General features: G+C 40.4%; 2 protein-coding genes across 7 annotated transcripts in view; one reads left to right on the top strand and one right to left on the bottom strand.

Moving 5' to 3' along the window:
- The window catches only part of haao (3-hydroxyanthranilate 3,4-dioxygenase), a 6,518-nt gene extending 5,632 nt beyond the window's left edge, over positions 1 to 886 (bottom strand). Inside the window, exons 1-2 of the mRNA XM_008276523.1 lie at positions 727 to 886; positions 454 to 532 (exon numbers count right to left, since the gene is read on the bottom strand). Of these exons, the coding sequence (XP_008274745.1) occupies positions 454 to 532; positions 727 to 815 (168 nt within the window). The 5' untranslated portion in view covers positions 816 to 886. The remainder of the gene's footprint in view (positions 1 to 453; positions 533 to 726) is intronic.
- Positions 887 to 4,110: 3,224 nt separating this feature from the next.
- On the top strand, positions 4,111 to 23,015 carry papolg (poly(A) polymerase gamma). 6 transcript variants are annotated; one of them, XM_008276518.1, is made up of 24 exons: positions 4,111 to 4,355; positions 6,100 to 6,258; positions 6,570 to 6,636; positions 6,790 to 6,871; positions 9,465 to 9,574; positions 9,686 to 9,739; positions 10,769 to 10,880; positions 11,161 to 11,250; positions 11,502 to 11,640; positions 11,770 to 11,842; positions 13,859 to 13,979; positions 14,171 to 14,255; positions 15,255 to 15,308; positions 15,890 to 16,009; positions 16,112 to 16,221; positions 17,063 to 17,184; positions 17,281 to 17,438; positions 17,624 to 17,805; positions 18,100 to 18,302; positions 18,416 to 18,499; positions 18,586 to 18,645; positions 18,774 to 18,877; positions 18,995 to 19,095; positions 20,664 to 23,015. In XM_008276518.1, exons 1-24 carry the CDS (start codon positions 4,339 to 4,341, stop codon positions 20,837 to 20,839), a joined length of 2,583 nt encoding a protein of 860 aa, XP_008274740.1. In that variant the 5' UTR covers positions 4,111 to 4,338; the 3' UTR covers positions 20,840 to 23,015. The 6 variants fall into 6 exon arrangements, with proteins under 6 accessions (XP_008274740.1, XP_008274738.1, XP_008274742.1 ...); XM_008276516.1 differs by having other exon boundaries at positions 18,586 to 18,654; XM_008276520.1 differs by having other exon boundaries at positions 4,114 to 4,355; positions 17,624 to 17,784.
- Positions 23,016 to 24,171: the final 1,156 nt, after the last annotated feature.

The following is a 24,171-nucleotide window of genomic DNA, read 5'->3' as shown; positions in this document are numbered from 1 at the left end:
CAAAGCACAACGCTTATAAAACAAAAAAATGTGGGAGTGTCCAACTTACTGTTTTTTTTTTTAAACAATATAGAGCACACTTTTAGAAATATTAAGGCCCACTACTGACTAACGCTTGTTGCATGTGGCTGTCAGCTGACACTCTGAACTTTGATACTTCAAAGATCCTGACAGTCAAACACACAAAGTACCCCTAAAAAAAACTAATAGCGGCAGGTGGCCAAAATCATTTGACCAAGAATTGCAACACTGGTAGAATTTGTCCTTGATGGTGGTGAGACAGCAATGTGAGGAACTGAGAGTAGGGAGTGTGAAAAAGCAAGAACTGTAGGCGACATTTTATTCTCATTCTTCAAGTTTGCAAGAAATAATCAGATTAAAGTTTATCCTGGTTTCATTAGGTGCATGTGTGTGGCAGAATTAAGGCAGGGTAAATCAGTGCTTCTCTCTCACCTCCTCTCCCTCCTCTATATGATAATCCTTCCTGGTATTAGGACCTCCAACAAACATGATAAGCAGCTGGGAAAAGTGCCTGAGAGAAAGAGGAATTACAGACAATCGGGTAGTGACTGCATGTCCTCAAACTGTAACTATAGTTATTCATTTACGTGTGCACCAAAACAGAATTGTCAATCTGAGTAACTGTAATACTGTTAAATAAATTACAGATTGCTAAACACAATGTGTAAGAGTGTGACAAATGTGAAAGCAAAGCATGTTACTCACATGAGCTTGTTGCACACTGGTGGCAGGAAAGCATCTTGGTTTTCTTTAATCCAGTTTTCCACATGCACTTGAAGAGAGTGGTTGCTCATTTTGTAAGCTGGTTGGCGTTGTGTTGCAGTGGTAAAGCTCTGGGACTGACCTCTCCGTCTGTAGTTGTGACTGTTTTGAACATCATGGCACTTAAAGTCCAAAATGTAGAAGTGGGCGGAAGCCAATGAGGGAGGAGCTGATTCCTCGACAGGTGAAAGGTTGCTTTCGCTGACATAACCACCTCAAGTCCTGCGTAACACGAAGTTGAAATGAAATCAGTTTTTCCTGAGCCTACAATGTGCCTTGTTTTGTATTAATATATACTTCATATATCTCAGCATTACTACTGCTTACACGGTTTCTACTGCTCATACAGTTTACACCAGGGGTGTCGAACTCCGGTCCTCGAGGGCCATAATCCTGCATGTTTTAGATGTTTCTCTCTTCCAACACACCTGATTCAAATGATCATCATCAAGCTCTGCAGAAGCCTGATAACGATCCTGATCATTTGAATCAGGTGTGTTGGAAGAGGGAAACATGCAGGACTGTGGCCCTCGAGGACCGGAGTTCGACACCCCTGGTTTACACGATCCAAACTATTTATACTGGTTATACCACTATTGAGCCCCACCTGTACATTTGCATTATTTATTCAATATTGTGTCCACATCTATACATTTATATATGAGTGTTTTTATACCACCCTCTCTATACTGTTTATTCTGATTACACTGTGTCATAGCACATATAATGTACTTTACGGCCATTGCACTACTGGTTAGATAAACTGCATTTCATTGTCTTAGTACTCTGTGCAATAACAATAAAATTTAATGTAAATTCATGAAACATATCAAGGTTTTGTTGAGACATGTGGTTTTGAAAAGACTACACTGAATACACTGATCAGTTAAAACAAAATATCAGATTTAGACTGCCTGACATTCACACCTTAAACAAAATAGACTTTACAGTTATGATGATATGGTAGTTGTGCACTGCTGTTCACAATTATTCAGAAAACAGAGGCCAGTGCTCAACAAAAAGGTGAAGTGAAATTGCAAAACAGGAAACTATGCAAACTTTGCAGGATCACATCTGCTGGACAAAAAAAGAAGTAGTGACTTTCTTGACAAGGAACGTAAGCAGCTGCTGATCATCTGAGGTCACCTAAAGCTGGTGATAGAAAGAGTTTGAGAGTTCACACCAGATGTAATGATTTGAACTGTCCACAACATGGAGCTATTTAACACAGTGAGTCAACATAAAAGCTCTATAGCTGTGACCTGAGAGAAAACTGCACCTCCAAATGCACCAAACTGACAGTGAAAGCTTCACCAGAACATCCAATCAGAATTTATTTCAAGGATCAGTAACAAAATAACATATTGGTATTGTTTCAGTAATGAAATTTCAGGCGATATTTTGGTCCGCTTTGAAAATGTGAGCAAATTAGATGCATTTCATGAGTCTAATTATAGAGAAAATGATGAAGAATAATAAGAGAAAAACAGCACTATCTGTATCAAGCACAGTTGATTTACAAAAATTAAATGGGACAAATAAACTTAAATGTTAACAGAGTGTTCTGAGGGTTATTTCAGGGAAATAAAACAGGAGAAGGCCCCTCTGCAGAGCAAATCCTGGCCATGGTGCAGAGCAGTCATTTAGACAAGCAGAAATCAGTTGTTGGTAAGTGAAGGAAGATTACGGGTAAGTACACAGGAGTACATGAGTTCATCTAGTGTTGCTTTAGATCTAAAGATAAGACAATGCTACTGTCTCCTTAGGGCTAAGGCAGGTGGAAAAAAAAAAACGATCATAAGGGATAAACTGATGTATTCTTTACAATGAGTTAAATACAAAGAATCTAGAAAACAGGGTGTAGAGGCAGCAGCACACGTAAATAATCTCCTCGTAGTCTAAAAAGTCAAGAGTGTTGCCATACAAGCATTTTCCTGAAAGCTAAATTAAGGCAAGGCTGATTTCAATAATTAAAACCCAGCCAACTTTCAGTATTATATCAGATGCTTAATATTTACTTTAAAACTGAGCCCATCCTCCACCCACATACCCAAGTAGCATGATGTTTGTTAAGCTTAACCATTGTTTACATCAGCATCAGCCCCAACAAACAGACATTACTTTAAATTACTGGCTTTAAAATGGTACTTTGGTGCGTCCGCCATTCATCCATGTAATTACTTTTTTAGCTTTATGCCTTCAGTCCACCGTACTCCTCTGTAATGGTGTGCTCTCTGGTGGACACGGGAGCACACAGCATCATTAAGCACAACACAGCAGACAAGAGGCAGGTTTTATCGATCAGACTTTATTCGCAGAACACTTTTCATACAAATGACATGTAACACAAACTGTTTAACAGAACAAAAGAAAGAATAAAAGCAGGACCTCTGACCTTCCTCTCAGTTCCTCTTGTAACCATTATGTTAGAAATGAAGCATCCTGAGTAAATACTGTCACAAATCAATGCAGTTAGGAAACACTAGAGGCAGGCTAAAGCCAAAATTCATAATTAAAAAACAAGATAATTTAAAAAACAAGATAATAAAACAATTGTAAAGTAATAAAAGATTTTTTAAAAAATATTTATATATAAAAACAACGTCCAATACATAAATAAGCCATGTTAAATGAGTAAGTCTTACGTTTGCTTTTTAAGATAATAATGTTCTCATTGTACATACAGAAAAGCATTCATAAAACGTATTATTTTATATTAATTCGATGTCTACACATTACTACAGTGTTTCTCTGTTGCAACTGAAGTCATTTACTTTGTTGAACACTGTACCAAATATAATAAATGTACAGTTTTATTCATGTCAACTGTAATAGTGCAAAAAAATAAATAAAGATTTAATTGGTTCTCAATAAAGAAGCTTTTAGCACAAAGCTGCACAGTTGTAAACATGCTGTAAACACATGAGCTATCACAGGCTAACAATCTTACAGCTATTATTAGTTGTGTATACATTTGACTGTCGTACCTTCTCAGCAACGTATTATATTTTCGCTTTTATGTTAGCTCATTCCCAACAGAATAGTTCCCTACAGCACGGCTGCAGGTCGTATTTCAGTCCCTCGGACCCACCTCGTCTGTCAGGTGTGTTAGCAGCTAGCAGCTAGCGGTGCTGTTGGATTCATCAGCTTCAGGCCTCGCGGGTCACGTGATTTGTGGCCTCAGCGAGGCGGTGCCTCCCGGTGATGGTCGCTCAACGCGCCGCACGCGAACCCTGTTCCAACAAACACGTTTGTAGTTTTGGATTTAAAGAAAAACTCTTAACAGCAAATAAACTCGTAATGAGTCGCCTGCATCCAAAAATTCCGTGCGTTTAATGGATGAAATAGATATGAAAATTGTTTTGGGGATTACGAACTGATGCGTTATCGGTTAAGAAGTGATTCCGGGTCAGTGGGAAGGTTTGAACTGCTCTCTGGAAAGTGACCATTGTTGTAATCAGGTCGAGGCTGTTATCATTTCCACTTGCTGACTTTCTTAGTTTTTTTTTTTTACGGGTTTACAGCAGAAAAACAGTGCAAGCTTTTTAGAGTGTCATGAAAGAAATGTCAAGGTAAGTCGTGCATGTGGCACATTTTTCACTTATGAGCATTTGCCTTCGCGTTTACGATAGTCCTGAAGAATAGGCTAAAAGCTAACGTTAGCCAACTGTCACAACAACCAAACAAGGCCTGCAGCCGCTTGTTGGCTAGCTCGCTTGTCTGCTGATGGGTGACTGGTGTGAATGTGTCTAAAGGAGTGAGCACATTTCGCTTGTTGGATTAGTTTAGGTAAATGTCAACTCTTAGGAGGTCTAACCGGAGCGCACGTTATGAAACCAAGTCTTCCGTACCAGGCAGCTAGCGTTTGCTAACTTGCTAAATTAGCTAATTCGTTAGCGCCTCCAACCTGTTTGTAGCCTGTCTGCTAACGTTCGCTCGCCGTCTGAGATTGAACAGAGGCACATTTTAAACACGCTTGTGCAGTTTTTCTAAACTTAATTCTCAGGATGGAATTGCTCACAACTATGGGGTCAATGTGTGATGTTTTAGTAATGTAAATGAAGCACGTTGGTGTCAGTGGACTGTTTACACATGAAATTCGCGGCAACAGCACAGAGGAAGCAGCTAACTACATCAAAACAAATGCTGGTCGGCGTTGATGAATGTCAAACTGTTGACTACATGGGTAACGATTCGCGTCTTGTCCGTTATTTAAAGCATGGTTGAAAGCTCCCAACGTTTAAAAAAAAAAGGAACGTCTAGTGATTTACTGCACCACTTATTTACTTTGCAAACCAAGTGAAGCAGCGATTCTCGATACTAATGCCGATACTTATTGTGTATAAAAGCTTAACAGGAAATAAAAAGTAGTCTATAATCAGCTAAATTTCGAACATACTGTGAGCGTTGCTGCTTGTGGAAACAGATGACACTAAAATACAAGGCAAATACATTGGTCGACCTCCACTGCCTGTATGCTAAATGTTATCTGGCTTTAGCTAAGCATGCAGCCTCTTAAAATACAGGAGAAAAAAAGTCAGTTGTCAAACAAAACAAATCAGACTGGATCAGTGAACATGATTTGCTCCTACATCTATTGTGGTAAAGGGAAGGTGTGTTGCTGATAGAGTAAATCATTTTAAATTGAAGTGTCATGAAAATATGCAGACTATACGTGATTAGACGAGTATCACAGGCACTGGAAATAATAAGTAGTAAGTAATAATATGATGTAAGGCGAACCTGGGCAAACAAACGACAAACTTTATGAAGCTGTCGTTTGATTTATTTTTTTCACTACTTGATGATGATCTGTATTTATTTCACTGACATATTTATTTCTATCACTTTGAATGAGGCAGCATTTCTTAGTTTCAAGGATGCGGGGAATTCCTAACATAATCCCAGATGAATGTGAGTCAGTTTCCCACGATCAGTGATAAATGTTGCCATTGCTGCAAATTCTCTGTACTTGGATATTGCTTGCCACAGTCTAAGAACTCTGTGATGGAAGTCTGTTTTGCCCTGGCAGCACCTTTCTCGTTCTAAGATCAGTTTCAGTGGCTCACGCGTCTTTAGAGCCGTAGTTCACGTATGACTATGACTGGCGGAAAGAGAAGTAATTCCTATTATCTGGGTATTATTTAGACTAGATCCCTTTGATGGCATATTTACTTTCTATTGTGTCCTGTGTCTGCAATGAAATTCACATTTTCCCAAAAAAAACAGAGCTTAGATGTACATCACTATTAGTTGTGTGTGTACTGTCTGTCATTTCATGTATTGCACCTCAGTCCCATGTTGTGTTCCTCACAGCACCATGCCTGGTGGGCAGCAGCCTCAGAAACACTATGGCATCACCTCTGCCATTAGCCTTGCACCACCACGAGAAATAGACCGCCAGTACACCAAGAAGCTCTGTGATGCTATGAAACCTTTTGGGGTGTTTGAAGATGAAGAGGAATTGAACCATAGGTGAGGAAGACATGTTGTTTTTGCAAACACAGCTATTAAGCACCTTTCATGGCAGCAATCACAGCAACACTTACAAGGGCTGCACACAAAAACATGAACAGGTGTGATTTAATGCAGCAGCACTTCACTATTAGTCTTGAAAAATATTTAAATCAAGCCTCTCCGAGCTGGCGTTTGATTGTAAAGCTGCGGTCTTGTACGACTCTTTATCTGACACACTCTCATGTCATTGCAGTAACTCGGTAAATATACCTTGATGCTTAAAGGACACTTTCAGTACAGCCCCTGCTTAAACTTGTATTTTCTTTCAGACTTGCAGTTCTTGGAAAGTTGAATAACTTTGTTAAAGAATGGATCGCAGAGATCAGCGAATTAAAGGTAGGTTCTGCTGTAGTACTTTGACGTACATGTTGTCTTCTGAGGCGACTGTCCAATCAGAAACATTAGAAACATTGAATGCTTTCTTCTGTTATGCCAATAAGATGGAAGAAGTCATACTGACCTTATACTCTGTGCATCTCTCCTTTATAGAACCTTCCACCATCCGCTATTAGCTGTGTTGGGGGCAAGATATTCACATTTGGTTCATACCGACTCGGGGTGCACACAAAAGGTACGTTAGTGTTTACTGTTATATTTGACATTATTAGGCAAAACTTTTTTTTTTTTTTTTAGCTGGCAAAATGTACAGTACCATTAAACTACCATGACAACAGCCATACTGCTTTATGAGTAATTTTGGCACTGTAAAAATGGAGGTAACAGAACGTTACCGCCACACAGCACTCAGTCCTTTCTAAGCAGGCGCGCATCATTGTTTTTGAAAAGCTCAGTTTGACCTGACTACACTAAAGCACAAGGCTGGCATTGTCGTATTGCTCTGCTGTTGAGTGTTTTTGAAAAGACCAGTTTTGGAGTCAGAAAGCAGCGTAAACACTGGCTGACTGCACTGAAGGCATCAGTGGGAATGTTTGCCATTGTTTTAAACAAAAAACACAACAAATGTGAACAAAAGGTAAAACATTTGTAAAACTATACACTAACAATAGGCATGTACGTCCTGTGTTTTAGCTTTTGTTTTCCAAAAAAAACTTAAGTTTAGTCTTTTTCTTTTTTTTTTTTTAACTGGACAGTGTTTTCTGTTTATTTAAATAGGTTATAATGTTCCAAACTAATCTGTAAATCTGTTAAGGGTTCTGATGGTAATTTTATTTATTAGTTGCTATACGCTGTATCGTCTGATCAGTTTGGATGCTTTGTTTATAACAAGCAGTTCCATTACAGTTTGTATAGCACAGCGACTTATTTACTCTAATTTCGGGAACGTTTGACAAACTGTTTACGGTAAGCTGCATTTGAAGCTGTGCAGTTTGCTCGTGGTGGACATAGAGAGGATCTCACAGTCCTGTTGCAGAACTTTATTCTTTCCAGCAAGGGATGATTATCAGTTTCTTTCGTCCCAGATCTCAATTTGAGTCCCTATAAAGTTGAATATTTGCCAGTACTAAATCAAAGTACATACTTAGAAGACACAGAAGCCACAAATACACACTCACACTACAACCTAATAATAAGATAACTTACAACTAACTTTATCCTGAAAGAAGTTTTTGTACAAAGATTTTCACTAAACGTATTTAGAACAATGACTCCTATCATAGTAGAAGATGTGGATTGTTGGCACACTGAAATACCAGGCATGTACTGTTGAATTTTGTGATTAAAATGCAGAGGTTCCTGGTTCAAAAGCTTATATTATTGAAATGACCAAAAGTTAACTGAAGGAATGCAACTCCTAAAACTGATGCAGTGCCATCAGCTAGAAATATGACGTTTAACTCTGTAGGTATAGACGACAGAAACTCTGTGTGTTCCAGATTGCACAGCAATGTTCCAATGCCAACAGACAAATGAGAAGCTGCCTTTTAATTAGAGAACAGTTCGCATCAGAGTTTCATGAATCTGTGACATACATCTGATCTGGTTTGTTCAGCTGGTGCATTAACATGTGTGTATTATATAATTTATGTATATATTCCAACACAATAAAAGTTGGTCTGCAAAAGTAATGATCCGTGCCTGTGTAGTGACATTTGTTTATTTTACTACATACCCTCCAACCACCCTCCAAAAATATACAAACAATGCTTGATGTTTTTGCTACGTGGCAATGGGACAAAAGTAGAATCTGGATTTAGTTTTTATTGCATGCAATTTATATGCAACTCACAAATAAATATAAGGGCTGTAGGCAACCCTAACGGTTCCAATTTGCCTTAAATGGATTGGTCAAAGGGACATGTCTTGATGAGCTAATCCAGATATACATTAAAAGCTTGTATTTGTAACACATATAATAATTTAAGTCTGGTTGTTTTATGCTAAAATGATAACAACAGACCAGCATGCACCTGCCCATATTCGCATGATTTCTGAAAATAGAACTATATGAGCTGGTGATTCCAGGACAAAACATGTTTAGGGATGTAATGCAGACAAGTTGGTCTCCGGTTTTTGGGTGAGCGGCCATGTTGGTTGTTAAACTGTAATATGGATTCGGCTGTTTTCAAAGAGTAGACTCAACTTTTTGGCAATGTGTTGAAGTTAAGTTTAAATAAACACTCAGTATATGTAAATGTTAAATACGTTAGACCTACCAGGGATCGTCTTTATGAAAGTAACAAAAGCAATTGTCCAACCAATGAAAATTAAGTCGGAAACCAACATATTGCCCAACCAGTCGCTATGTTGATGAGGTACTTTTGGAGGACACTGTTGTATCTTTGGAGCTTCTATCTGAACCTGATTTAAGTACTGTTTTAATGAGAGGAGGTATAATCCAAAAAATAGAATTATTTCACAGGGTTCACTAGTAGCTATTGCGTTGTTTTCTGTTTGTATTTTGTGAAGCCATCTAAACTCTTGACCTTTTGTACTGGGGCAGTATCTAGACAACCAGAATGAGAAGTCTTTGCACTTCATCGGAATGATCTTAGAGATGTATTATATCTCCAGTCCAGTTTCCTGTTATAGCTGCTCTACATGTTTATGAAGCTCACATTCCAAGGTGTTTATCCTCACTGTTTTATCACACGAACCCTTTAATCTCGAATGCTGCAACTCTGTTAATATTTCATTGACGTAATCAACCGTTAAATCTACTGAGTGATATGGATGAGACTGGTCACGGTGACTGTTTATTACAGGAGCTGATATCGATGCCTTATGTGTGGCTCCACGCCATGTAGAGAGAAGTGACTTTTTCCAGTCTTTCTTTGAGAAATTGAAACAGCACGAAGAGATTAAAGATCTTAGGGTAAGTCTTCTTTACGTTTTGTTCCCTAAACACAGAACAACACAGTCACATGTCACCATGTTCCAGGTTTGTTTTTGATTGTGTCTTTTGTTTGTTTTTTTTCCCCTCAAGGCTGTCGAGGATGCTTTTGTACCAGTGATAAAATTCAAATTTGATGGAATTGAGGTGAGTTAAAAGTTCCAAGTGATGCATAAAGGAGTATTGGAAAACAACATGCACACAACTTGAAATATTGTTATTACCTAGAGCTCCTCAGATGCTGGATATTTGGGGCTGATGCTAATTTTATCAATATGTAGGCTGGTACTCTTTAGGAGAGGGGGGAATTATGGGGTCATTGTAGATAAGCTTTCCAGCAGTACTGTGAAGACCCTTCTTGACTTTGTACCACCATGTGATTAGCTGTGATATGTACCCTGCTACATGTGCTGTGGGCAGCGCTAAGAGTATTGTTACCAATGGAGTCCATATCACTGTGCTGGACGAACTACATGACACTATTTCTAAGTTACCCAAGCATCTTTGTCTGCATCATGTTCAGTATGCTAATAGTTTTGGTGTATATCGGGAAACTTAACATCAGTGCGAATACATTTGAAGCATGACTTGCCTTTAACTGGAACTATTTGCTGCAGCGTCTCTGCAGAAAACAAGGGTTTTGGTTTTCAATTTGGATCAGACTCGAGCAACGGTTTCAGGTTGAAACAGTTTTTGTTTTTTTAGGCCAAGGTCGAGAGTGAGTGACACAGATTGGTGGTCCACGTTGTAGTTTAGGTTCTTATCAGGTAAGGAGATACAGACATGAGATGACAGTTAGCAAAACCGCTGTTCCATTGTCTATTTAACTTTGGAACTTCTGTGCCTAGATGTTGTATTTTGCTTTAATGAAATTTCACAAAAAGAGTCTAAATGAAATGTTTTGTTCTTAATGTCCAACCACCCATCATCCCTTTGTGTCATGTTGCTTTGAACTTGCTTTTCATTGGAACAAGGAAAGGGAATTAAATAACCCTCATCAAGCTATTTGTGACACAAAAAAAGTTTAGTTCTACCTCATCTATTGCTCTTCTAATCTCAGTCTTTCTGAATGTGACTGTGTTAAGTACCGAAATGAAGATGCTAGGATGAGCTGAGCTGATGTAGATGTTTCATCTCTGCTGCCTTTTTTTTTTTTTTCTGTTTCCGTCTGAGCAGATTGACCTGCTTTTTGCCAGACTGGCCTTACAGTCCATTCCAGACAACTTGGACCTGAGGGGAGACTCCATTCTGAGAAACTTGGACATTCGGTGTATTCGCAGCCTTAACGGTACGTCGCTGTGGCTTTTATTTGATCATGTAGATACAGCAGTGTAATTGATACTGCTGTTGTTGCTGGTGCTGCTCTTACAGTGACTATAAGCACGAGAGTAGAACAAGTTTATAGTCCGTCACGTTTGCAGCAGCTAGTTGTGGCAGGTGTATGAATCTAGACGGCAGAGATTTGCTTTCATCTGAAAAATAAACCTCTTTCGTGGGAATTTCCACAACTGTGATTGTGTAATACTTGTCTGACAGTGTCTGAGATTTCTGATGTTTTCTCATTACAGGCTGTCGAGTAACTGATGAAATTTTATATCTGGTGCCAAACAAAGAAAACTTCAGGCTGACATTAAGAGCCATCAAACTGTGGGCGAAGCGTAAGTGTTCTTCACATGCCTGATACACTTTTATATGCCCCCCTTTTCTTTTTTTTGTTGCTTCGATTGCATTTTGTTGCATCCATGGGCTATACACATGTGCTGCTTTGTTTTCAGCATTGACCATCAAAAATGCCCCTCTCAGTGTCCACCCAGTTTGGTGCATCGTTGACAGACACCGTGCTTGTCTTTTGGATAACACTAACATCTAAAGAGTCACTGCCTTGCTGTAACATATCCTGTGACTTCAGGTCGAGGGATCTATTCCAACATGCTGGGCTTCCTGGGTGGAGTGTCGTGGGCCATGTTGGTGGCCAGGACCTGCCAGCTCTACCCCAACGCTGTCGCTGCCACGCTCGTCCACAAGTTCTTCTTGGTTTTCTCCAAATGGTGAGGCAGTCGAATTTAAACATTTGTCATTGTCCTCTTCTACTTGATGGCAGAATTTCACAGCCTTGCATGACAAAAATCTTTACAATTTAGTGTTTACATGCTGCGTCCGTTTTTGCCTTCATGTAGGGAGTGGCCGAATCCTGTGCTATTGAAACAGCCTGAGGACAGTAACCTGAATTTACCCGTGTGGGATCCTAGAGTGAGTATGACACCAGAGTTTATTCCTTCATGTTTACTGTGCTGTTTTGCCCTCTGTTCTGTTTGTGTATTGCTGTGTAGACACAGGAAACGCTATCTGGACATAGTTGTAAAAAAGTTGTTTACGTTTAGCTCTACAGTGAGAGCGTTTCATTTCTCTTATTTCATGTCTCTTCATCCTTCTGTCCTCATGTGACCACGACATTGATCGGGTCCTCCATCATGAGCTCCAATCTTCCTAACTCTGCTCGGAAGAGGCTTCCCAGAGCAGCTTGGAGCAAGGAAGACTTTTTTTTTTGACATGGACGACTTTTATCAGATAGATAAACCCCTTCAATAGAAAACTGCATTAGTACTTGAATGACGCAACAGATCTGGTATCTGGTTGAAGTGTTATCAGACTAATAGAAGTAATGTATGCAGTAAATATTTACAAACACTCCTTTGCCCTCAAATGTCTTGAAAGGTAATTTGCCCTTTACCCCTTCTCTGTGGCAGCTGTTTCCATCTGATTTCACCATCCTCTGTTCAATGCTTAACCACTGTTAATGTAAACATCACAGAGCTATGGATAAGGGCGTACATTGAACAAGGCTTTTGAATCATTCAGTGTATTTGCATAAATGACTGAGTTTATCAGCATAAAATGTAGCATATGAACTCACTTTTGAAAAAACAATAAATAAAAAGATTTTATTTAAAACTTCATCTTGTTGCTCTGATGGTAAATGATTTGTTGGTGATAAAGGAAAGTGTTCAGTGAGTTTTTAAATTCTTTGAAATGCCCTTTATTTAGTGTGAACAGTGCATTCTATGGTAACACAAGCAGAACAGGGTTTGGAAGATACTTTGTCCACTACAAAACAACAGCAGCACTTACAAGCTCTGAGGTTCACACACTTGGAGCTGAAAAGGTGCTAATAATGTTTAGACAAATGTCTGATTTTTGTTGGTTAGCGTTTTGTTTCACATGTAAACAAACTGTAGATGCCAGCATCCACACACCAGGGGGCGCTACGGAGTGGCGTTACTGTGCATCTTGTCTTACATTCAGAGTATGAGCAGCTATCCTTTAAGATTTTATTTCCTCTGCCAAGACTTTGATATATTTTACATTTTTCTTTTGTTCAGTAATCTACTTATCCCAAACTAATTGCTCTTTTGCCTTAATTGAAAAAAAACATTCTTGCAGCTGTAACTGCTGTCACATGTTTGTTGTTTCCCTTCAGCAATAAATACATTTTAATTGTCTATTGGTCTTGTTTCCATTCAGTCACAGTGACGACAGCTGAGCTCTGGGCTGACAGTATTGTTTTAGACACCTTTGTATCATTTTTTAAAATGTAGGCAGGTCTGAGACATTAATGAAAGTCTAGCCTGTTAAATCAAATTATGAACAAAATGAGTGCTAAAACAAGTGATTTAATGGTGATATGTGTGGGCATTTTTGCATAGTCCCCCTTTTTCAATAGAGAAAAGCCAGCCCACAGCGTGTTAAAGACTTTTAACTGAGCATATGCAGTGTACTTAGAAAAGATATCCTGGTTTGACTGATCTACACACAGTCTAAAACCAGGTTTGTTATCCACGTGTTGATAGAAGTCATTCAGCGGATATTAAAAGTCCATGTGCATAGATACTATTTCAGGTGATGTTTTGGCGTGCTGGAGAATGTGAATGCATAAATAGAATACGTAGTACTCTTACAAATTTCAAGGGAAGATGCTAAAAATACGCTACAGCCCACCGGTATGACATCCAGCTGTGTCGCCTTGGTAACCGATCACTCCATATCATGTTTGTTAAAGGGATGCATGTCTCATTTCAGAAATTGTTTGCTTGATTCCTCCATCCTTACAGCACATGAAGAGAACGCAAAAATGAACTGGGATGTGTGACTTTTAGATTTGGAGCCTTTCGGCGTGTCGGGGGTTAACTTGCTCGACTCATTCAACTCAGTGGTCAGTGACATGTTAGCAAATGCTTAATCTTGCTCCCCTGTGCTGTTTATCTTCAGGTGAATCCATCAGACAGATACCACCTGATGCCCATCATCACACCTGCCTATCCCCAGCAGAACTCCACGTACAACGTGTCCACGTCAACACGCACCATCATGAGCGAAGAGTTCAAATACGGTAAAGACTGACTCAGCGCTGTAGGATCATACAATGTGTTAAGGCAGTTCAATTTCCTAGAATCTCCAATAGCGTCGTACATACTGCTTTGAAAGGCAATGCTAATCGTGCACGCTGAAGTTTCAGTTTGAGTGCTGAATTATCAAAATTAACAGGTGTTTATCCCTCTGTGTGTGTGTTGCCGTGAACAGGTCTCAGCGTCACAGATGAGATTCTTCAGGGCAAAGCAGAATGGTCCAAACTCTTTGAGCCACCCAACTTTTTCCAAAAGTACAAGTAAGTGTTGAGTTAGTCAGATGAAGGATTGTTTTATACTTTCCTCTTTTACATTTGTAATATTACAGTTCTTTAACATGCCGGCTTGGCACATTTTAATTATTTCTTTTTAATATTGTTTGGAAATTAGCAGTTTGTGAGACATGAACTGGTTTTTTTGGAGGCTGCAAACTGCAGAAACGAAGTGATGCAACTCTTTTTCCCGACCAGCCTTCTTTTTTTCTTTTCTTTTTTTTTTTTTTTGCACTTTTTGGTTTGGGCAGATTTGAGTCATCCTAACTGTGGTCAGTCGACTTTGGTTGACTCATGCTGTTTATGAAAGTTCCTCCCACAGTCGAAGTACCACAGTGAAGTCCTCTTCCAGGTTCTGTTGTTGCTGCTGTTGCACCACCACTGGAGCTGCATGAGCCACCTGAGCAGTGGTGGGACTGTCGGTGGTTAATGTTCCGCTGTGCAGCACTAAAGTTTTACTTATCAAATCAATGCGAGGTCGGGCTTTTTCATGATTAGTATCACAATATTAGTAAAAATAATAAGGTTGAGGGGGTCCAGCTGTAAATAATGCCCGTCGGCATCACTGTATTTAAGAAGGAGGGGAAAAGAAGGGAGAAAAAAAAAGAGATGCAAAAAGAATTGAAATGCCTTTTATTATTACGACAACTCTTGTTATTAGTTACTTTCATTGTAATTGTTAAACTTGGGATTTAGATTTGTCAGGAGGATGAAGAGAAGCTCTTGTTAATCGTGTGATGAGACCATGGGTTAAATTTGATCCCACGCATTTTTGTCCCTGATTGCATTTTGTTTTCTCGTTATGCCTTCACGGTAGTCTTTTAACACACGCTACTTGAGCTGGTCTCGAGTCTGTTTTTTTATTAGAAATGCATCATTGCCAGAATGTGTCCAATCCCTGTACAAGCATTTTGTCTTTCAAAAGGACTCACATGTTTTTAGTTACACGACATTGCGGCTGACGGCACGTTTTGGGTTCTTTTGCAGACATTACATCGTTTTGACTGCCAGCGCATCCACAGAAGAAAACCACTTAGAATGGTGAGTGTCAAAGGTCGGGATGTCTAGTCGATGTCTGAGGTTGAGCCACTTTCAGTTTTCAGTGTCTCCAAATGGCATAGGTACATTTCAACGAAGCTAACTGGCACACCATGCTTGACTCTTTCGTGGAAATTTCTTCGGTTAGTGTGTAAGTGGGCTGTTACAGTGTACCGGTGTATTTGAAAAATGAAACCTTGAAATGTCAGCCGTATACAGAAAATAAATCCTAAATAATCCTGTGCCAGTAACTTTGTGGTTGACCACCTACATAGAAACAACAGCGTACAGTTATGACTCTCCGTCCACCTCCTACACCTGTGCTTTAACTGTAAAGAGGCAAAACACACAAGAAACTAATTAAACATTCAATTTACTGAAAGCATGGCAACATTTCTGCAAATCTCAGGATAGTATTGTTATCGTGAATTCTCCTGGACATAATAATCATGAAAATCTGATATTCTGGCAGCTCAGGTGTTTAGCAGACCATTAACACAGTATGACAAACTGTACTGCTATTCTGCTAAGATCACTTTTGCTACCGGCCTCTTCCATGACGACAACCCAATGTTTTCCATCAGGATCGGTCTGGTGGAGTCAAAGATCCGCGTTCTGGTGGGAAACCTGGAAAGGAACGAGTACATCACCCTGGCTCATGTCAACCCCCAGTCCTTCCCTGGGTCCAAAGAGAACCGCAATGAGTGAGTCTGATTTTATCCACGCACACAGACAGCTCAGTGACACAGTAAAGCTTTGTCGCGCTAACAACATACTATTGCACGCTTTGTGTGTTTCTGCAACAGGAACGACTTTGTGTCCATGTGGTTCATTGGGATCATCTTCAAGAAGGTGGAAAATGCAGAAAGTGTGAACATTGACCTGACGTATGACATCCAGTCCTTCACAGACACTGGTAGGTCCTCTCCGATCACCGGACTTTCTCTGGCTGTGGAACAGTAGAAAAGTCAATACACTTTTAAGTCTAGTCAGATATTTCTTATAATCGAAATGGGCGGCAGCATTACTGTACACTGTGCTGCGCAGTGTATACAATGATTAATAAAGTTAGTGGGGTTACAGGTTAACTGGAACTACTGGTTTCAGATAGGGTGACAATTTTTGGCAGTTCATCTGTTGGTGCGTGACTGCAAGGAGAATTTGAAAAATATGAATGTACTGAGGTTGAGAATTTAGGTTTCAGTGAGTCAAACTACAAGAAGTCATTTACATGACATTAGTCTGACAAACATACATGGCAGTAATCAGTCAAATGTTGAGGATTTAAGTTTCAGTGAGTCAAACTACAAGAACTCATTTACAATCACTCTGGCAGGAAGCTTCGGTCCATCAGGACCTCACGCCACAAACACAATTTCTTTCCGTCTGCCACCAGCCTCATGAACAATGCCCACGTCCCCCACTGCCCGCCTGGCCTCCTCTATATCTGTATAAATGTCAATAACATATCAGCACCGTCAGTATTTTGTAAATAACAATACTGTTCTATGGTTCTTATTTAAATGTTAGTTTGATTCTTGCACTATTACAGTTGTGTTTATTTGTAGCTACTTTATTGTATCATATATTTATTATGTACTCTGTTGTTGTTGTTTTGCACCAACCCACCAGAACAAATTCCTCGTATTGTGTGAACTATACCTGGCAATAAACCTGTTTCTGATTCTGATTTCTGACATGACATTAGTCTGACAAACATGCATCAGTCAGCCTCAACATGGCATTGTTCTCTACAGTGTACAGACAAGCCAACAACATCAACATGCTGAAGGATGGGATGAAGATTGAAGCAACACATGTGAAGAAGAAGCAGCTCCATCAGTACCTTCCTCCAGAACTGGTGCAGAAGAAGAAGAGGGTGAGATATCTTCCTCAGCGTGTCCTTTCACTCTCGCTGTGTATTTTGTTCTGTGTTTATTCATCTCCTTTTCCAAATCTCTCCCATTTTCTACAGAGCATAGCAGAGTTGAACCGCAGCTCTAATGGCGGCAGCTCTAAGCGGATCTCTCTGGACAGCAGTCACCTGGACACCTCCAGAGACACAGACTCAGGGACCCCCTTCAGCTCCCCAACCAGCAAGCCCCCTAAACCTGCATCTGACACAGATGACAGGTGTGAAGAGCTTCTTCCAGTGCAGTGTGTTTATTTTTACAGCTGTGCTAAATGCATTTTTTCTAACCTCTCATGTTCAGTTCCTCTTTGTGGATTTTCTTCTTGGTGGTAGCTCTTGACAACCAGCTTGACAATCCACCATGTGATGCTCAGTGAATGTTTTCTTTCTGCTCTGTGTTTTGCAGCGTCAGCCCTCCCAAGCAGCTTTTTGTGGAGAGCTCCCCAGCACCCAGTGCAGCACCCAGTGCGGCACCTAGTGCGGCACCTGCTGCGGCACCCAGTGCAGCACCTGCTGTGGCACCTGCTGCTCAAGACCAGGGCATGTCCATCCCTGTCATTGGCTCAAGTGAGTTATCAGAGATAAAGGGTAAACAGTGAATCAATCTTCCTTCCTTTCATAACACAAAATGTCATTTTTCATTATCTATCTAACTTGCAGTCAGTCCCGTTGTACACTCGTCAGTTGCAGATCTAATAACAAATACCAGCTAAAAGCTTCCAATCTAGAGAACTAGATTAATTTGATGAACAAAACTCGTGTACATATTGGGAATGTAGAAAACCCAAACAAGGCCCTTCTTTAGTAGATGTCAAAGCTGTGGATAAAGCTTCCTTATCTAATTAACTGCATTTTTTTTCCTATCTCCATCTCACTCTGAAGAGCCTCCAGTGAAAACAAGGCCTCCTTCCCCACCAGCCAGCAGCTCCGTCAGCACAGCGCTGAGCGGGAACGTGAAGCCCAACGCCACCAGCAGCCCCAAAGAGGAGCCCAACGGCCTGGACGACTCCATCAATGGAGCTCCTACCAAGAGACCACACTCACCTACACAAGAGGACGTGACCAAGAGGCACAAAGACACGGAGGTGAGGACGGAGCTGTCAGTTCAGACACAGGATTTTGGACTCAGTTATAGATATTGATGAAATTTGACTATTATGTCAAATATAAACTGTGACATTCTGCTTTTTTGGTGCAGGAGGTGTCCAACGATGACTCTACATTCAAAGAGCCATATCCAGTGTCCTCTGACTGCTACACATCTGGAGACGGACCTAATGCTGTAGGTGTTACTCTGTCTGCTTTTGTTAGCTCTAAGTATGAACCCAGCCCCCAGAAAAATCACATTTTGTCTCTGTTCACTATTAGACTCCTCTGTCTGGATCAAAGGCAAAGCCCATTCCAACCATCGATACCTCAAGAACACAGGTAACCGGTGTATGTACCCGATTGGTTTTCTCTGTGTGGTGGGCCTGTTTTTGTTTTTCATTTTTTTTGTTCAAACAGTTAGAAATACAAAGTCTGCTGATGTATAATGTTGCTGTTTCCTACCTCAGAGACTTCCCAGCATGGAGCTGCCAGACGCCTCCTCACCTCTGCCAGCCAGTAACAGCTGTCGCGTCGTGAAAAATTCCATTAAACTGGCACTCAACCGCCACAAGTGAGTATCGTCCGTTTTTTTTTTTTTTCCAGCTCCCGTTAGAGCAGTTCAACCTGTTGCTGTTTTTTGTGATGTACTAACGCTGTATCCATTTGCCTTTTGTTTCACTGTACGTAGCATCACACCTCCCAAGCCTCCAGTGTCTGAGGGCGCCGTCACCACCGACGCTCCACCTGCCAGCGAAGAAAAGGGCATGTCCATTCCTGTCATTGGCTCAAGTGAGTCTCTGTTTCTTTACCATCAGCTCCGCTAACTGTCGTCAGTGTTCATCGCTCACATTTTGGTGTTTAGTGTTGATTTTGTCAAGACAAACATAAAAAAAACTGTAATTATTGCAGATTTTTTACCAAAGGAGACACAACAACCATAACAAAAATGTTGCATACCCTTTTTAATAAGACAAACATTAGACTAAACTACATATTTGGTGACCTTGTAACAAGACAAATACTAGTCTAATAACAGTATTTGAACGAACTTTTCACGTGATAAAAAAAATGCATGCTAACAATCTTTTAAACAAGACAGAAAGGAGACTAAACTTCAACACAATACTTTTCGATATACTTGCAATTTAACAAAAAAAGCTGCATCTTGACAACTGTTTTACCAAAAACTAAACAGCTGCAGCAAAACTATTTGACAACCTGTTTTTTTAAAGCACAGTAACGTTAGCCAACAGATTGATGCACTAAATACTCGTGAACTGACATCTAAAAATAAGACAAGAAACGGCTACAAACCATATCCTGTCAACGTTAACACGCCCTACACAATCAACATCCATAATATGTAAATGTCAAGTTACTATTACTTTGAGCCAGTTGTTGTTTTCTGGTGTTTGTGTGTGTTTAGAAGATGTTGGTAGAAATGAGTGCAAGATTACCACAAGCATTCGAGGCACACTGACATACTTGTAAAGGGTTTTTCCACCTCACTGCTTAGCAAGATAAAAATGTTGACCTTGAGGATGTGTTGGAGTCAGACACCACAGGCCTGCCTGCTGCCTTTTGATGTGGCTGTTTGTGTTTCTATCAGTATACCTACTTGCAGTATTTAAAACTAAATTGGTGGGCAAATTGGACAGAATGTGTGAGGTTGATTAAAAAAAATACAAAAAACGGTCCGCCACTAATGAAGTTCTACTAACTTTGCATGTTGCATTTCTTTTCGTTCGTCAGTGGAGAGCAGCAAGAGCAAGGAACTTAGCACAGCTCTGATACAGCTGCAGGAGTTTAGCTGGTGCAGATATAGCTGAGGGGAGCAGGGGTTGGGCGTGGTGGGTGCTGCCACTAAGCAGGACCCCAGCAGTGCAGCTGTCTCCTGCTGTTAGACTGTATTGGAAATGCATGTCATCGTGGTTTGGCTCCGCTTAAAACACCGCCGCTAAAGCAGACTAACTTAGACTAATGGAAAAACACTACAAGTTGTGCATCAAAGTATAGAAGAGGCAGCCATGTAAACCCCATGCATCTCGGCTCAGCCCTCCAGCCTCAGTCTATTGCACGTCTGCAGAACAGAACTGGCTGTATGAGCCAATAATCTGTCGGCTTATACATAAGTAAACACGCCTTTTCCGCTAACCATGCAACAAGATCAACACTTGTAACGATGGTAACGGTACCCAACAAACATGGCGACAGAATTAGAAAAGCATGATAAAATCATCAAAAACTCAAATGACTAAAATGTGACTATGGTGAACCCAAGATGTGTGTTTGGTACAACACTAAGTCAATGTCAAGTGGCAAAATGAAAAGTTCTATCCTCTTCTTTCTCTGTGTAGAAAATGTGGCACCCAAACACGTGGCACCCCCCGTCGGCAGCTCCATCCCCACACTAGTGAGCCGAGGAGCCGACCCGCTGAACGGAGCAGCCTCCAAGAGACCCCTCTCCCCCTCTCTGGAGGAACAGGCCAAGAGGCTGAAAGAAACAGAGAAGGCCAGAATCCACATAGCCTGAACACACAACCGACAGACTGGGTTCACACACAGACAAGAGGTGGGGCTTTACGGTCAACACCGAGACGATGACTTCACACGGGGACAGGGAGCGTGTTCAGGTCGGTGAGTGTGAAGTGTGAAGCGGCGGAGTGCGACGCCTCACCTCCAATCTTTCAGAGATTACAGATTTGCCAGTGGATAGGGGATTCGGTTAATGCTGTCTCACTCGCAGCCAGAGGGTGTTCAACCCCGCAGTCACCGAGATATGACGAGAAACAAAGCAGCAGTTTTTTTACTCCTCTTCTTCCCTCAGTGTTTAAAAACGTACACAGTACAGATGGAAAATGATCTGTTCTTTTCATTTTCCTTTTTTTCCAGTTTAACATGTTTTAAAAAAAAAAAAAAAAAAAGAAACAAACAAAAAAAAAACCCAGGACATTTATCGACGCTTGCTACACACATTTCTGGTGTATGCTGATTTTTTGTTTAGTTTTGGTTTATTTGTCCTTTTCATTTTCTTTTCTCTCAAACAAAAAACCTGTACAGTAAATGTTAATGTACATAACTTTTTGTCTTAAAAAGAAGCAAAAGATCACTGTTAAGTCTTTTGACCATTCTATTGTAGTTTTATCTAAAAAGAAAAAAAAAGTTTAAAAAATTGTAATTTTTTTTTTGTTTTTTGTTTTTCTCTACTGCTTGTCCAAAACAAAATGTCTCCAGCCCTGGATATTTTTTGTAGACACTGTATAGGTTTGGAATACAGTTGCAGGGAGGATTTATTGAGGGTTTGCTTGGATAATGACAGAAATCACAACCACAGCTCTTTGGACCAGCGCAACTAGCCAAAGAGGACTCATGGTTAGTGTTGGGATTGCAATGTGAAAGTGATTGTAGACGCCCAGTGACATCAGAGCTTCTCAGGTGCCGGTAAGTCCAAGAAAATCATCCACATGACAACGGGAACCATCGTGCATTTTCCGGAAGTGTTTCATTGTTCAGCTCTTGGAAGGATTAGTACAGAACATCAGAAGAACCATATCGGAATGCTGAATTTTAGTCCTTCTGTCATTGGCTCTTTAGTCGCCTACTGTTCATCTTGGTCGACGAGTTTTCCGCTCACTTTTCATGGTGCGTTCAAGCCGTCGGATAAGTGTGGTTGCCATAAAATAGTGAGCACTGAACAGTTCAGACAGTTCTAAGGATGTGTTTAAATATCAGTTTTGTGTATGTACCTGTGACAGATTGTCTGACACCTAACATTAACCTCAACTCCATCAGGAGGACTAAACAACAAAAACAAAAAAAGGAATTTGTTCGGGATGCTGCTTGACCCCCCCCAACCCCCAAACACCCCACAGTCACACCCACCAGTTCAACGTGGTCTGTTTGCTTGTGAAGCTTGTTCCTGATAAAAAACCAAGTTTCAGTTGTGAGCGCCGTTTTCGTCCATTGGAAAGTTTGTGGTGCTTTGTAGAAGAAAAAAAAAATGGTTCGAAGCTTTTTGAAGAGTTGTGCCGGTTTGTGTGTGTGTGCATGCATATATGGTTGACTGTGTGTGAGCGTGCATGCATAGGTGGTTGTGTTTATGTGTTGGAGTGAGACAGAATTCCCTTCGTTTTGGGTGTTAACCCTCTGCGCCTCCTGTGGAGGTTCTTAAAAGGCATCTCCTGGGGCCACAAGTGGTGGTGGTGGGGGGTCAGGAGACAACTTTTTACTTGCCTTGGGCCCCAACTCTCCATCTTGAAGCTGGGTGTCTGCGTTTGATTTCAGAACAGAGGATATATGTATACAGCGACGTGCTAAACGATGCTAACAAGGCGCCCTCTTCACGGAGCAGGTAGAGAGTTGGGCCGCAGGCTTTTTTTCCAGCACCAGTTTCCCCAACTAAATGTACAGAGAACAGTTTTTTCAAAATGCATATTCTTCATTATTGGGGGTTTTCTTATCACTTTATTTATATTTGCATATTTGTACCATGTGATCTTTTTTTTTAATAGCATTCATAGCAGGTAGGTCTTTTTTGAATGAAATCTGCACCACTCTGTTTCAGACAACTCATGTTTTGCTGTTTGAAAGCATTTAACAAAACAGGTCATTTAGATGTTTGTTTCTAAAATGTATTGAAAGGGTATTTTTGTATGTGTTTATCACTTCCTTTAATTGAATCCGTACACCCATTAAACCCCTAAAAACTATGCCGTGCCTGTGCTTCTTTTGTTGCGTCCTGTACTTTGTTTTATGTGCCATCACCGGTTGCACCACATTTACATCTCATAAAATGCTTGCTGTAATGGGAGGAGTTCTTAATGACTTGCACGTCATGTGTGCTTTTCTTGGAAAGTCAGAATGGCTTGAAGTGTCACTCGACTGGAATAGCAAAGTAAATCTTACTCAACAGAATTGAAAAATGAAAGCCTCATCCATTTCACTTGAATATATTTCACCTGTAAAAATAAAAGTATCTTCATCGATTCTTCTTAATGATTAGATGAAAACACTTTGACATGTTTTAAAGGTTGAAAAGGTCATTTTAAAACTAACATGGACAAGACGTTCTTAAAATGCTTAAAATAATGGAAATTTATACAATCCCATGAATACTGGTCAAACAGGAGAAAATTGTACGATACAATTAAGCTTCAGAAACATGAAACAGGCCTTGTGAGCAGAAGAATGAACCTTTCATCTTAATGAGAAAGTATTGAATGATCTGTCCATAAGACTGGTGTCACTGTGGGTTTCCTTCGTCTTTAGTATCTCAAGTTTTACCCAATAAAACCTGAAAATATTTTTGAATAATCAGGGATGGGAGGTTGTCTTTGCTCTGCACTGTAACATGAAGTTTAGTGACATAAGTCAGGCACATAGATAGTTTATAAAAGATGAACGGAGCCACAGTGACGTCACCTGTGAGTTCGAGGACTGCTGTTTTCAAGTCTCAAGTTTGGCATTTTGCTCTTTTTGAAACCATGTGTGATGACTGAGTGGTGGATCTGACTGAGAACTCGAGGACGCTCCAGAGATTTACAAGGTAGCCCTGCTGTAAAACAGATTGCTTTATCATCTGCTTTACTGTAAACTGGACCATAATTCACAAATTAAGCCTGATGTACTGAATAGGAGTTGACTAGCAGTTGAGACCATAAATTCATTTGGAAAATGTTTGCTATGGTAACAAATCAAAGAAGAGGAAGGGCTATTTTCTCATCAGACTTCTTTTTGCAACCGGGGGAGTCTCCCCCTGCTGGCTGTTGCAAAGAAAGCATCTGACTTCTGCTTCACTTTTCAAACCCAGAGACTAAGTCCATCTCTTCTGTCCAGCCTGTGGTCAGTCACTTAGTTCACCTTTTT

This window comes from Stegastes partitus, unplaced genomic scaffold, assembly GCF_000690725.1.
Source record: "Stegastes partitus isolate 25-593 unplaced genomic scaffold, Stegastes_partitus-1.0.2 Scaffold75, whole genome shotgun sequence".
Classification (NCBI taxonomy): Eukaryota; Metazoa; Chordata; class Actinopteri; family Pomacentridae; genus Stegastes; species Stegastes partitus.
This window is presented reverse-complemented; position numbering and strand designations above follow the sequence as displayed.